The sequence below is a fragment of the Ochlerotatus camptorhynchus genome, unplaced genomic scaffold, assembly GCF_037179485.1.
Source record: "Ochlerotatus camptorhynchus isolate MF236.1 unplaced genomic scaffold, CSIRO-AGI_Acam_v1.1 ptg000539l, whole genome shotgun sequence".
NCBI lineage: Eukaryota > Metazoa > Arthropoda > Insecta > Diptera > Culicidae > Ochlerotatus > Ochlerotatus camptorhynchus.
Window position 1 is genome coordinate 1,439,228 of NW_027041022.1, and position 13,363 is coordinate 1,452,590.

The window sequence follows — 13,363 nt, forward strand, 5'->3', positions numbered from 1 at the left end:
GTTGAATTCAATCCGGTCTCACCAAACGGTATTTATTTAATCACCGCGTGGTGAGTGGTGGTGTTCTCCAGTACAAAACGAAAGGCTCCCCGCAAGCAGCTAGCTATCAAGGCTGGCTTCAACCGCTGATCGGATTCAGTTCTAATCACCGGGTGTGGCTGTGTCCGGTCGTCGGCATCATTATCATCATTATTGTTCTCCAGTACACAACAAAAGGCTGCCTGCAAGCAGTGAGCTGCAGCCGACATGAGCATCCATAGAAGGAGGAAGCAGCCGCACCGCTATTGATCGGAATCAGTAGCTCTTTGTGGGTCGCTGTGAGAATCCTGCTCAAATTCCTATTCCTACACAAAACACAAGCTCCTGCTGCAGGTAACAAATAAGATTTATTATATTAGCCCACGTAGTCCTACGTCACCATTGCGTACAACCCCATAGGGTTGTCCCTTGTAGTTTTTTTTTAAGTTTTCACATCGCTGAAGTTTTCTGGCATATTTTTTTGAAAATTTGAGAGCATCTCAAAAATTTCTCGAAATGTTCCCAAAATTATTGGAACTGCAATCATCTTCCCTGAAGTTCCTCCACCTCTAGAAACTGCCCTGAAGCGTACGTACCTTCTTTAAAAATGTTCCCGCATTTTCCTGATGTTCATGAAACTTTCTTGAAGAGCTCAGAGTTACCCTGAAATTTTCGGAATTCCTTAAAATTTTCTGAACTTCTATGAAGTTAAGTTCTCTGGAATCATGTGTTCTTGAATATTTCTTGAAAATTCTTAACTTCACTGGTGTTCTTTGAACTTCCCTCAAATTTAAAGAACTTCTTAAAGGATCCCTCAATTTTCCTGAACTTACAGCGTAATATTTATGAAGGTCTTTGATTTTCAATGACCTTATCAACATTTTCCTGAAATTTATGTATCTTACTCTATAATATCTTAGCACTTCCCAAAAGACTAGACCTTCCTGATGTTTTACGTGTTTCCCTGATGTCATTCGAACTTCCCGAAAGATCTCTGAGCTTTTTTTTTCCTTGATTTGTTTTCCGTACTGAGTACCAATGCTACCGACGCCAGGGAGTCATCTCCCCCACCTGGACCCTTCCTATCAACCCATCAACTCAACGGCTTTACCTCCCTTCCGAAGGATCGCGTGATCAGAGCTTCAAAGATTCAGAAAATCCCGGCGGCACCGACTGGGATTGAACCCAGGCCCTTTTTAGTGAGAAGCAATATCGCTAACCACTACTCCACTATCTAAAATTCCCAAATATGCTTAAAAATGTTGTAAAAGCGTCCTTTTTTCTGAAGTTTATTGAATTGCCATGAAGTTCCTAAATCTTCCCCGAAGTTCCTTTGATTTTCCTGAAGTTTTGAAAAGTTTGATGACGCGTAGCTTACCCCTTATCTTCCTGAAATTCTATGGCCTTCCCCAAAGTTTGCAGAGCTTCTCTGAAGTTCGCAAAATTGTCTACTGATCAGCAAATTATCCTGATACTCACGTAACTTCCATGAAGATTCCGCAATATCGGTGAAGTTTTCGGAACATACCAGAAATTCTTGAAATATTTCATAATTCCTCAGAACTACTGGAAAGTTCCTAAAATTTTCCTGAAGTGTTATGGGACTGCTCTGAATTTCTCTGATCATCAGCGAATTATTCGGTACTTCCCTTAATATAATGAAACTACCTTTAAATCTATGATATCCTTTGAAATTTTCTAGACTTTCTTCTGGAGATTTAAAAACTTCTTAAACACTTTCTTGATGATCCAGGAGGCGTGATTAGCTTTGATCATGGCGATGTGTTTTAGGCTGCTGGGTAAAGTATGCTACAAGAAATGTCTGATATATCTAAATATTGTAACGTCGTGTAAGAAGATTATTTCGAAGATGCTGTACTACCGATTGCTCTAGGATCACGTTTCTCATCGTCAGCATAATCCGATGAATCGCGAATGCGATATCGGACTTACTTTTCGTGGACTTGAGAGTGAGTATTTTGGACACAGGAGAGGCACCACCTGTTAAAGTAGGACTGTTCCTTTAAAATGTTCTAATAGCGAAGTAATGTGAACTTGATGATGATGATGTATAACACTTTAACCAGATTAGCAAACAAAAACGAACGGTTACCAATATAAATTTCCTTAACACTTTTCAGTTGCTTCACAGCGATAGAAATGTTAAAAAGCTTAGGCCTCTTTGTTCACCCTTTTGTCCACATCAAATATTCACAAGCATTCCAACAAGAAGTTCACTGAACTTCCGAAGAGCAGTTCAGAGATCTTCCAATAAGAAGTTGACAGAACTTTCAAAGACAATTGCACAGAACTTGTCTGAACTTAAAATAACTTTTGTCGAACATTTAAATTTCACAGAATTTCCCTGAAGTCCACAGAACTTCATTAAAGAACCCTGAAGCTCCGAAGAGAAATTTGTAATATTTTCATCGTGAAGTTTGGAGATCCTTTGACGACAAGTTCAGGGCATTCCCAACGAGATGTTCATTGAACTTCCGACGAAAAGTTCACAGAACTTCAGACGCGAAGCTCAAGTGACTACCGGTGAAAAGCTCGCAGAACTCCCAACGAAAAATTCATAGAACTTCATAAAAGTGTGTAGTGAAAGTGAAGTTCCAACCAGAAGTTCAGCGAACTTCGGTCGAGGAGTTTTGAGAACTTCCAACAAGAGGTTCACTGAGCTTCCGACAGATTTTCCAATGAGAAATTAAGAGACCTTCCAACAAGATCTTTCCAGAACTTCCTTGAATTTCCGACGGAAAGTTTAGAGAACTTCCGACATAGAGTTCTTCTTAAGTTGCGACAAAAGAGAAGTTTAGAGAATTTACGACGAAACGTTCAGAAATATTGCCGGGTAGAATCTTTACTATTGATATCTAATATTTATATGGGTTAGCATTCCATATGAGGTAAAATGAAAAAAAGCATCAAACAAATATCTATACTTTAGTACTTTGATATTAATTTGATACCGTAATTGCTTAGTTTGCTATTGGAACGATACTCCAGGCACACATTTCAGATATTATTTGTTAATATTTAGCCACTTAAATATATCGTGCTAATGCATATAATTTTTTGATATCAAGATCATAATTTTGTATGACTGAGATATTTTCAACTACCCGGGTTCCGACGAATAGATCAGAGGACTTGCGAGGAGAAGTTCAGATAACTGTCATGGAGAGGTTCATAGAACTTCGGAGGAGAACTTTCGGCAAGAAGTAAAAAATTCAGTGAACATCCGAGGAGAAGTTCAGAGATATTGCGAGGAAAAGGTCTGAGAACATCCAACGATAAATTCAGAGAACTTCCGAGGAAAAATTCATAGAATCTCCAACCAGAAATCCAGAGAACTGCCAAGGAGAAGTACAGAGAAGTTCCTACTTTTTTCCACAGTACGTCCAACGAGAAGTTCATCCAGAAGAGCAGCATAATTCATCCCGAATAGGCAACAAAGTTCATGGCTAACATGGAACATGAAATAGGGACAACAGGATGATGCGGAAAAGTCGTTTGGGATTTCAAGTTTGTTATGGCTTGGTCTCAATCAATCGAAACGTCTTCCGCGAACGTTCCGATTGATTGGGACCAAACCGTAACAAACTTTCTGGTAACTGCGACCGATCGAGCCTTGCGAATCAGAACGAGAACCATGAAGCAGATGATTCAAGCGACGATAACGATAGCAACACATCCACATTGACTGACCTTGTGCTCCCTATGCGACAAACTTCAGAATCACCTCGGTCAAAGGTGTTGAGGCGCAGCGGACGGGAGAACGTGCTTTCAGGCAAATACAAAGATTTTCACGTTGATAGTACTGGCCTTCCTGGTATCTCACTTTCACAGCCAATCTCCGATGAATCGAGCGACTTCCATGGTTTCCCCGTTGACCATAGCACTGGTGGACCGACAACGACGACCTAGTGGCATTAGCATCTGGCAACGATGGCGAACTCGGAGACGACCCCGTTTCTCAGCATTGGCTCGGGACGATAGCAATGCGTGGAAGCGACGCACTGGTGGACAATAACACCTGGACTCTCACCAAGCTACCGAAGGGAAGGAAAGCAATCAAGTGCAAATGGGTGCACAAAACGAAACGCGATGCTGCAGGAAGACTTCAACGGCACAAGGCGCGGCTGGTCATCAAAGGCTACTCACAGCAAAAGGGGGTAGACTACGATGAAACGTATACTCCCGTTGTTCGCTATAGTTCGCTGCGATACCTTTTCACCCTGGTTGTCAAGCACGACCTCACAATCGACCAGATGTATGCAGTGACGGCTTTCCTCGACGAGGAAATATACATGGAACAGCCCCCATGCTTCGTTGACGGAAAAAGGAAGACCGAGGTGTGCAAGCTGAACAAGGCGTTGTACGGCTTGAAGCAGTCCAACCGAGTTTAGAACCACACACTGGATGCGGTGATTTGGCCTGGTATCAACGCAATACGATTTTACATCTATGTCTGCATGGCAAAATTCTTACCCTACATCGAAACGATTTTGAAGCGGTTCAACATGGATCGGTGCAAACCAGTGTGGCAAGTGGGGTTACAGCCCCGGTAGGAAAGGCAGCCGTTATAGCTGCTATAAAATGTAGCTGCCCTGTGGTCAATTGCCACAGCTCGGACACCCAGATTAACCAGATGTCCTCATCTTCCGTTGATTTAGTAATTTTAGTAATTATTATCAAATTCATTTCACTTGTTTTCAAATTCACCGTTCAGCTCCGAGACATCTCATTATAGTTCATCATCTTCGTCGTCTTCTCCAATTTCATCCAATTCACCTATGGACTTCATTCGGTCGGCTGAGTAAACTGTACGAAAACGCCTTCCATGTCTGTCGCTTCCGGGAATGTCCTCAATCTGGTACCGGTCGTTATCGAGAACTCCAGTTACCACAAAAGGTCCTTTATATCGAGGCTCCAATTTTCTGCTCCCACCAGGTACAAACTGATCCTTCTTCACCAGAACCAGATCATTGACTTCGTATCGCTCAGCTGCCTTCCTTCGTCGATCAAAGTATTTCTTCTGTACAAGTTGCCTTTGACTCGTTGATTTTTCTGCTTTGGCTCGATAATCATCCGCATCGCATACAGCACCGTCAGATCCGTCATGTAAAGCGACAATCAATTCATTATACACATAGTCTCTTGGCTTGAACGATAAGACCAAAGACGTTGGTGTCACTCCAGTTGTCGAGTTTGGTGCATTATTAATCGCCCACTGAATCTGCCTGACCACGTTGTCCCACTTGCGATCATCCACATCGATAGTGCTCCTTAGGGCATTCAAAATGGTTTTGTTGCTTCGCTCGACTTGACCATTTCCTCGAGGTGTGACTACTGCCACTTTCACATGCTCCACTCCATTTTCGCGACAGTATTTCCCAAAGGCATTCGATGTGAAAGCTGTTCCACGATCCGTGATTACTCTTCCAGGAAATCCAAAAATCCCTGCGACTTCATCTATCATGCTCAGCACAGGACCAAATTGTGTTGATTTGACAGCCTTTATCACCACAAACTTTGAAAATGCGCAGATCAGTACCAGCAATTGCTCGTTGCCCTTGCTAGAACGAATGAAAGGCCCCAGATGATACAAGTGGATGGTGTTGAACGGAATCGGCGTCTTCGGGATCGGATGCAGATAACCTTACTCGCGCCCAACTTTGCTCTTCACGAAAGCACACTTAGGGCATGCTTTTATGTATCCTCGAATATATTTCCTCATCTTAGGAAACCAAAACTGATCCCTAATCATTTGGAACACCTTTTCTTCGCCAAAATGGCCACGATCATCATGGAAATTCTTCACTACTCTCCAGCGAATCCTAACCGGAACCACCCATCGTTTAGCCCCTTCGATCAGACGATAAAGTCTATTGTTCTCTACGACGTAACACTGATTCACCTGACGATCCTCATCACACAGTGGATCCCTACCGAGCTTCTCTATAACTTCTACCAACTTTGGGTCCTGTCTTTGGAGAGAAACCAGAAAGTCATTGTTGCTGATTTCGATCGACAGCATATTTTCCACTACGGTTTGTTCATCCCTTGACTCCTCCACTGGATTTCTGCTCAAAGCATCCGCATGCTTCATTTGACATCCACTTCTATGCTCCAACCGAAAATCATATTCTTGCAGCTTCAAAAAGTACCTGGCAACCCGGCCATCCATCTCCCGTTTTGAGTAAGCATCTCGAACAGCTGAGCAATCAGTGCGAATGATAAAGAAACGACCAAGCAAATATAAACGGAATCGCTCCACGCTAACCACAACCGCCAAGATTTCCAAATCGTAACTATGGTCCTTCGATTCACTTGGACTCGTTTTTCTACTAAAGTACCCTAATGGCTTCCAACCTCCATCTTGCTTGATGAGCAAATCTCCAGCCAATCCGATGCTCGATGCATCCGTATGAAGCTCCAGGTCTGCTGTTGGATCATACAAAGCTAGTATTGGGCGTGTAGTCAGGATTTCCTTGAGGTTCTCGAATGCTTCCTGTTGCTCACCTCCCCACTTGAACTCAACGTCTTTCTTCAGAAGATTATACAACGGTGATGCTATCAAACTGAAGTTTTTCACGAAACGACGAAAAAATCCTGCGAGTCCCAGAAATTGTCGAACTTCGTGCACAGTTCTTGGCCGAGCAAGTTGTTTAACAGCCACCGTTTTCACTACTCCAGGTTTAATTCCTTCGCCGGTAACTTCAAACCCAAGGAATGTCACTTTTCACATGTAGAAATAGCTCTTCTTCAAGTTTATGGTGAACCCTTCTTCGCGCACAACATCTAACAGGGTAATGAATTTAGAGAGCACTTCTTCTTCCACTCTTCCCGCTTACGAGACGACATAAGGTTGTGGTAGTATACCGGGTTCTTCTTGGTCGGAAAACCTTTCACAATCTCCGACTTGAATGTTGGCCAATCGTTCACGCTGTTCTGGCAACCTTCGAACCAAAGCTTTGCGCATCCACCCAGATTCAATCGAGCACAATGCAATCTCACTTTATCCGTCCACTCATAACTGTTTCCCGTATCATCGATTGACTTCACCCATGCTTCGGCAGACATGCACGTCGGAGATTTGGGATCAAATTCCGACACATACTCTCGTAGCTCCCGAATATCCGGCAATCGATTTACAATTGCTGCAGATTGCCCCTCTGCACCGCTGGTGCGCTGTAACAGTTCAATCTGCAACCTTAAAGCTTCAATTTGGGTTTTTAACTCGTTCTCCATCTTGATCTTTTGCACTTTCACTTTGGTTTTTCGGTCAGTCACTTTATCCCCCAGCTGCTCGTCAGAATCTTCGGAGGGTTCCGAGTCGGAATTGAGCATACCCAAAATTCAGTACTACTACTCGGTTCGTTCTCCGGCGGTAGAACTACCTACGCACGCCCGTGGCAGACAATCGACTCAAAAACTCTCCGACGGTAGAGCTTTCTACCTACGCTTTCGACTCGATAGATTCCCCGGCGATGGAAAATATCTACATACTCCGATGCTACTCAGAACAATCCCCGACAATGGATATGTCCTACACACGACAGAGAACTCCCCGCAAAGAAATTTCTCCCGAAACCGCACCACGTGACCGAACTGCATTCTAATACGCGCGATATGCTGAACTCGTACTGTGTTTTTTTTTTTTTTTTTTTTCAATTACCTCAGAAACCCCGATTCTCTTCGAAGAGCTTTTAGTCTTCACCGTACTACACTGTCCATACAAAAGTTGATCGATCGACCACGCAGTACAATATAGCACTATGGACGAAGGTCAATAACACGGTCAATCTTTTGTCTGGCGATATTCACCGCGTGGCAATTACTAGATCACTCAATCGTACCGGATAGATCGCTTTCGTCTGGCAAATTTTATCCAGACTAATTATCGCACACCCTTCTTTTTATCTTCTCTGTGGATCTGAGATTCAGATCCTGTCTACAGCTTGTAAGAGTTGAGTTTTACCTCGTATTTCTGAGCTGGATCAATTTCGGGTCACGGACAATAAAAACGCGTGTACATCTACTGTAAGCTAATTTCAGACTAATTTATTTAATTCACTCAAAAGAACACCATACCAATACACCCACAGTGGATTAAATAAATAAGTCTGAAATTAGCTTACAGTAGATGTACACGCGTTTTTATTGTCCGTGACCCGAAATTGACCCAGCTCAGAAATACGAGGTAAAACTCAACTCTTACACCAGTTAAGGTACCGATGAGCACTATCGAGAAACTTTCCAAGGATGCGAGCCCGAAGGATGATGAGACATCAGCTGCTTTGATATGCTTCTCCTGATACGGATCAGGAAGCTGTCGGGTGTCTTATGTATTTGGCGCAAAGCACTCGACCGGACATACTGTTCGCCGTGAATACCCTCAGCCGGTTCAACAATAATCCAGTTATCAAGCACTGGAATGCGGTGAAGCATGTTCTGCGTTACTTACGTGGAACTTCAAACTTGAAGTTGGTCTACAACAGGCATGCCGATTCAAGCATAGTCGGCTACTGCGACGCGGATTGGGGATCCAATCCGGACGAACGTGAGTCAAACCATTGCAGAGGATAAAGTTTGAAGAAAGCCGTACGATGATGGGAATATCTGCGGCTTGAGGAGGAGTGTTGAAGCGAAGCTGTTAGTAATCGAAGCAAGCCTTGACATTTATACTTAATTATAAACGTCTTAAATAAAATTAGTTCTTATCTAACCACAACCAAAGACAGACAGACAGACCACTACTCTCTACAATAACTCCAAGGACACTGTAGCCTGGTATAAAGCCAACCAGGTCCAATTCGTACCCAAGGAGAAAAATCCGGCAAACTGTCCCCAGGCCAGACCAATCGAAACTTTTTGGGCCCTGACTAAAGCATATTTGCGGAAACATGTAAAAAGTACCCAAATTTTTTGGAAAGGAATCTGCGCTGAAGCTAATGAGAAGCGTGAGATCAAAAATTCGCTCCTCGACTTACAACTGATCGGATCTTGGATTTTCTACGTTAAACTGTAAGAGAATACCATAGCGAATATGATTACGAAATTTAAATCGAATTTGCTGTACACAGAGTTACGTTATCTTTTTTTTTATCGTGCTTAGACATTCGGAGACACCCTATAATCCCTCAAAATTTCATTCGCTCATACTAAGGCCTGTACTCGAAAAAAAAAATGCACCAAGCAATAAAAAGTGGCCAAAAATTTAGTTTCAGTCGGATTTTCTTGAAACTTTCAGGGAATAAACTAATAGATATGGATTATGTTTCGGCATAATTACTTTATTCAATTTCTTTTCCATCGCTGAAAGCCCTCACTTTTCCCTTAATATCCCTCATTACATTTTGTGCAATGCTGGAGCCGACCTTTTTGGTCACTTTCATTCATTTTTTCTTCAACTCCAGCTCGCTCTTAAACACCTTGGACGATTTTCGAACTTTGGCTTTCATTATGGCCCAAAATCTTTCCACCGGACGAATCTCTGGTGAATTTGGGGGGTTGGCGGTTTATGGTACAAAAACAACGTTATTGTCTCTGTACCAATCCAACGTCGATCGCGCGCCAAGTCCGGCCAAAATTATGTCGCGCCTCCGTGGGACCGCAGGAAGGACAACAGACGCTTCTGGAGGCACTCGGTACGGTAAATTTCGCTGTTGATGGTACCCATTGTGATGTACGGTTTACTCAGTTTACCGCATTGGCATATGCCAGAGCAAGTATTTTTTAGCAAATATGTCCACTTTCTTCTTCCTTATGTCTTCCGGAACATCAAACCGTGATTTGGCAACGTAGAACTCCAGCACCGGTATCTGCTTTGCATCTGCCTTGATGTAGGTTTCATCATTCACAACCACACACATCAGTTTCGTTAACCACTCTCGATACAGCTTCCTTGCGCGGGATTTGGTCACCGTGTTTTGCTGATCACGCCGGTTCGGTGCCTTCCGGACCTTGCATACACGAAGCCCAGCTCGTTTCACGGTTTGCTGAACGAACCAGGCGGAACACTTTGCCTTCAGAGCCGCGTCGCGAATCGATGGGTATTTTTGGAATCGGAGTGACGTCAAGGGACCGAAAATCGATGTCTGACCCCATTTTGAAATCCAAGATGGCGACTTCCGGTTACAGAAAAACTTGGAAATTCTGCCAAATACCCCACAATATGGGTATTTTTGGAATCAGGGTGACGTGTAGGGACCAGAAATCTATATCTGACGCCATTTTGAAATCCAATATGGCGACTTCCGGTTACATAAAACTTGGAAATTCTGCCAAATACCCCACAATATGGGTATTTTTGAAATCAGAGTAACGTTTAGGGACCGGAAATTGATGTCTGACGCCATTTTGAAATCCAAGATGGTGGCTTCCGGTTACAGAAAAACTTTGAAAATCTGTCATATACCCTACAATATGAAAATTTTTGGAATTGGAGTGACTTGTAAGAACCGGACATTTTTTCTGTAACCGTAAGTCGCCATCTTGGATTTCTTAATGGTGTCAGACATCGATATCTGGTCCCTACACGTCACTCCGTTTCCAAAAATACACATATTGTGGGGTATATGATAGAATTTCCAAGTTTTTATGTAACCGGAAGCCACCATCTTGGATTTCAATATGGCTTCAAATATTGATTTCTGGTCCCTGCACATCACCCTGATTCCAAAAATACCCATATTGTGGGGGTATTTGGCAGAATTTCCAAGTTTTTCTGAAACCGGAAGTCGCCATCTTGGATTTCAAAATTGCGTCAGACATCGATTTCCGGTCCTTACACGTCACCCTGATTCCAAAAATACCCATATTGTGGGGTATTCTACAATATTTTCAAACACCTCTTTTTACGAAGTAAATCCCAAATAACGAGTTTTCTTTTTACGAAGTAAATCCCAAATAACGAGGTTTTTTTTTACGCACTAATTCGATTTACGAACCCCCGTTTTGGTTCGTAAATGGAGGTTCCAGTGTATACCTTCAGCGCTCTGTAAACAACTAAAATGAATGAAACCAGATCCCATGAATCACGCTCTCTTCGACGCTCACCGCAGTACAGCGCCAATAAATCTACTCGTAGCGCACCGTCATCATGATGGAACCCTTCAACAAGTCTCTATATCTCTGGCTCATCGCCACGGCAAATAAGAGCAGCTCTCCCCCCGTATCTGCCATTATCGCATGCCGTGTTAAACCTGCTATCATCTCCGCGTGAGATAGCAACACGCAGTACATAAATACATGTCAACGATCATCCAGACAGAGCGCCAGTCTTGTGATAGCTTTCAAACTGTTTGTGTCGCACCCGTCGGTGGTGACATCCGAATTCGTTCGTTAATTCTGTACATCCGGTCAATCAAGTGACAAATAAATCATGATGGAACCTTTGGACGCGATCATCACCGTGGTGATGATCTGCCTGGCGGTGTACCTGTATTTGCAAAAGAAGCATTCATACTGGGCTAATCGGGGCGTTCCGTTTGTCAAGCCGGAGTTCTTCTATGGCAACGTCAAGACCATGTCCCGGACGGAGCAGATTGGGAAGGTTTTCCAGCGGGGCTACAACGAGCTGAAGGGACAAAATCCACTCGGTGGGATGTACATGTTCACAACGCCAATTGCCGTTGTGACGGACATGGAGTTGCTGAAGTGTATCTTCGTAAAGGATTTCCAGTACTTCCACGATCGAGGGACTTTCTTCAATGAGAAAAGTGATCCACTTTCGGCACACTTGTTCAATCTGGAGGGGAACAAGTGGAAGGTGCTGAGGAATAAGCTATCGCCAACGTTTACCTCCGGGAAGATGAAGATGATGTTTCCGACGATCGTGGCAGCTGGGAAGCAGTTTCACGATTTTATGGCCGAGAGGGTCCTACAGGAGAGTGAGTTTGAGCTGAAGGATCTGCTGGCACGGTACACGACGGATGTGATTGGCATGTGTGCCTTCGGGATCGAGTGCAATTCGATGAAGGACCCTGATGCACAGTTCCGCGTGATGGGTAGGAGGATCTTCAAAAACCCCAGAGGCAAAGTGCGGTCGTTCCTGATGACTTCGATGCCATCGGTTGCAAAGAAGTTGGGATTGAAGATTTTGCCAGAAGAGGTATCGGATTTCTTTTTTGGAGTTGTGAGAGAAACGATCGATTACCGGTTGAAGAACGGTGTGCGTAGGAATGACTTTATGGATTTGCTGATTCAGATGAGGAACCCGGACGAGAGTAAGAGCAGTGAGGGATTGTTGTCGTTCAATGAGATTGCTGCGCAAGCTTTCATTTTCTTTTTGGCTGGGTTTGAGACCAGTTCGACGTTGCTAACGTGGACGCTCTACGAGCTGGCTGTGAATCAGGATATTCAGGAAAAGGGGCGGCAGCACGTGAAGGACATTTTGGCAAAGCACAACGGTCAGATGACGTATGAATCCGTTAGCGATATGAATTACCTGGATCAGATTCTGAATGGTGAGTTAGGTGAATTTAGGAATCAAGCATTGAGCGAAATGACACAATTCTTATAATTTCAGAGGCCCTCCGTAAGTACCCACCAGTTCCGGTGCACTTCCGTATAACAGCGAAGGATTATACTGTACCCAACACCAATACAGTCGTCGAAGCTGGTACTCGCCTGTTTGTGCCAGTTTATGCTATTCATCATGATCCACAATTGTTCCCCGAACCGGAACGCTTCGATCCGGAGCGGTTCAGCCCAGAGGAAGAGGCCAAGAGGCATCCGTACGCGTGGACTCCGTTTGGAGAAGGGCCCAGAATTTGCATTGGGCTACGATTCGGAATGATGCAGGCCCGAATTGGGTTGGCCTATTTGTTGAACAGTTTTCGATTTTCGATCGGTGAGAAATGTCAAGTACCGTTGGAGTTAGATGTGAAGAGTTTTATTCTAGCGCCGAAAGGTGGACTGTGGTTGAAGGTGGATAAATTATAAACTTAGGTATTTGTAGAATGTTAATATAACTATTTATTTGTCTCAGGAGTACCAATAAATTATTCAAGCCAACAGTCTTTGTATGCCGACGCGTCGCTGTCACGGCCATGAACAAAATGACTGATGGCTCGTTATCGTTATCGAAAAACATCAAGCGCTTATCTGTTCGCTGTTCTATGTTTTACAACCGTCCTACCTTCCCAAAACAAGCCAAGTTTTAAAGTTCGATTTGTCTCAGAATGAGCCGCTTCATACTGGAAAAAGTTACTGAAAGCTTAACCCAACGATTACGCCAACAGTTGGTAGCGAGCCAACTGTGTCAAAGCAATTGCCATCTATTGCCTTACACTCTTCCCCATCCCAGGGCGTTCTACCGAAGATTGTGTTATGG

The 13,363-nt window shown here is 43.6% G+C and overlaps 1 protein-coding gene across 1 annotated transcript; it reads left to right on the forward strand.

The window, feature by feature from the left end:
• The first annotated feature begins 11,283 nt into the window (after positions 1-11,283).
• Positions 11,284-12,995, forward strand: LOC135713127 (probable cytochrome P450 6a14). Its single transcript, XM_065236236.1, has 2 exons — positions 11,284-12,494; positions 12,557-12,995. The coding sequence occupies exons 1-2, from the start codon at positions 11,411-11,413 to the stop codon at positions 12,970-12,972; spliced, it is 1,500 nt and encodes a 499-aa protein (XP_065092308.1). The 5' UTR covers positions 11,284-11,410; the 3' UTR covers positions 12,973-12,995.
• The last annotated feature ends 368 nt before the right edge of the window (positions 12,996-13,363 follow it).

What these genes read in the sequence shown, in the direction of transcription:
- LOC135713127 (XM_065236236.1), top strand. Translation starts at nt 11,411, where the DNA reads ATGATGGAACCTTTGGACGCGATCATCACCGTGGTGATGATCTGCCTG. An exon ending in CCTGGATCAGATTCTGAATG is followed by an intron (nt 12,495 to 12,556) that starts GTGAGTTAGGTG and finishes TTATAATTTCAG; the next exon opens with AGGCCCTCCGTAAGTACCCA.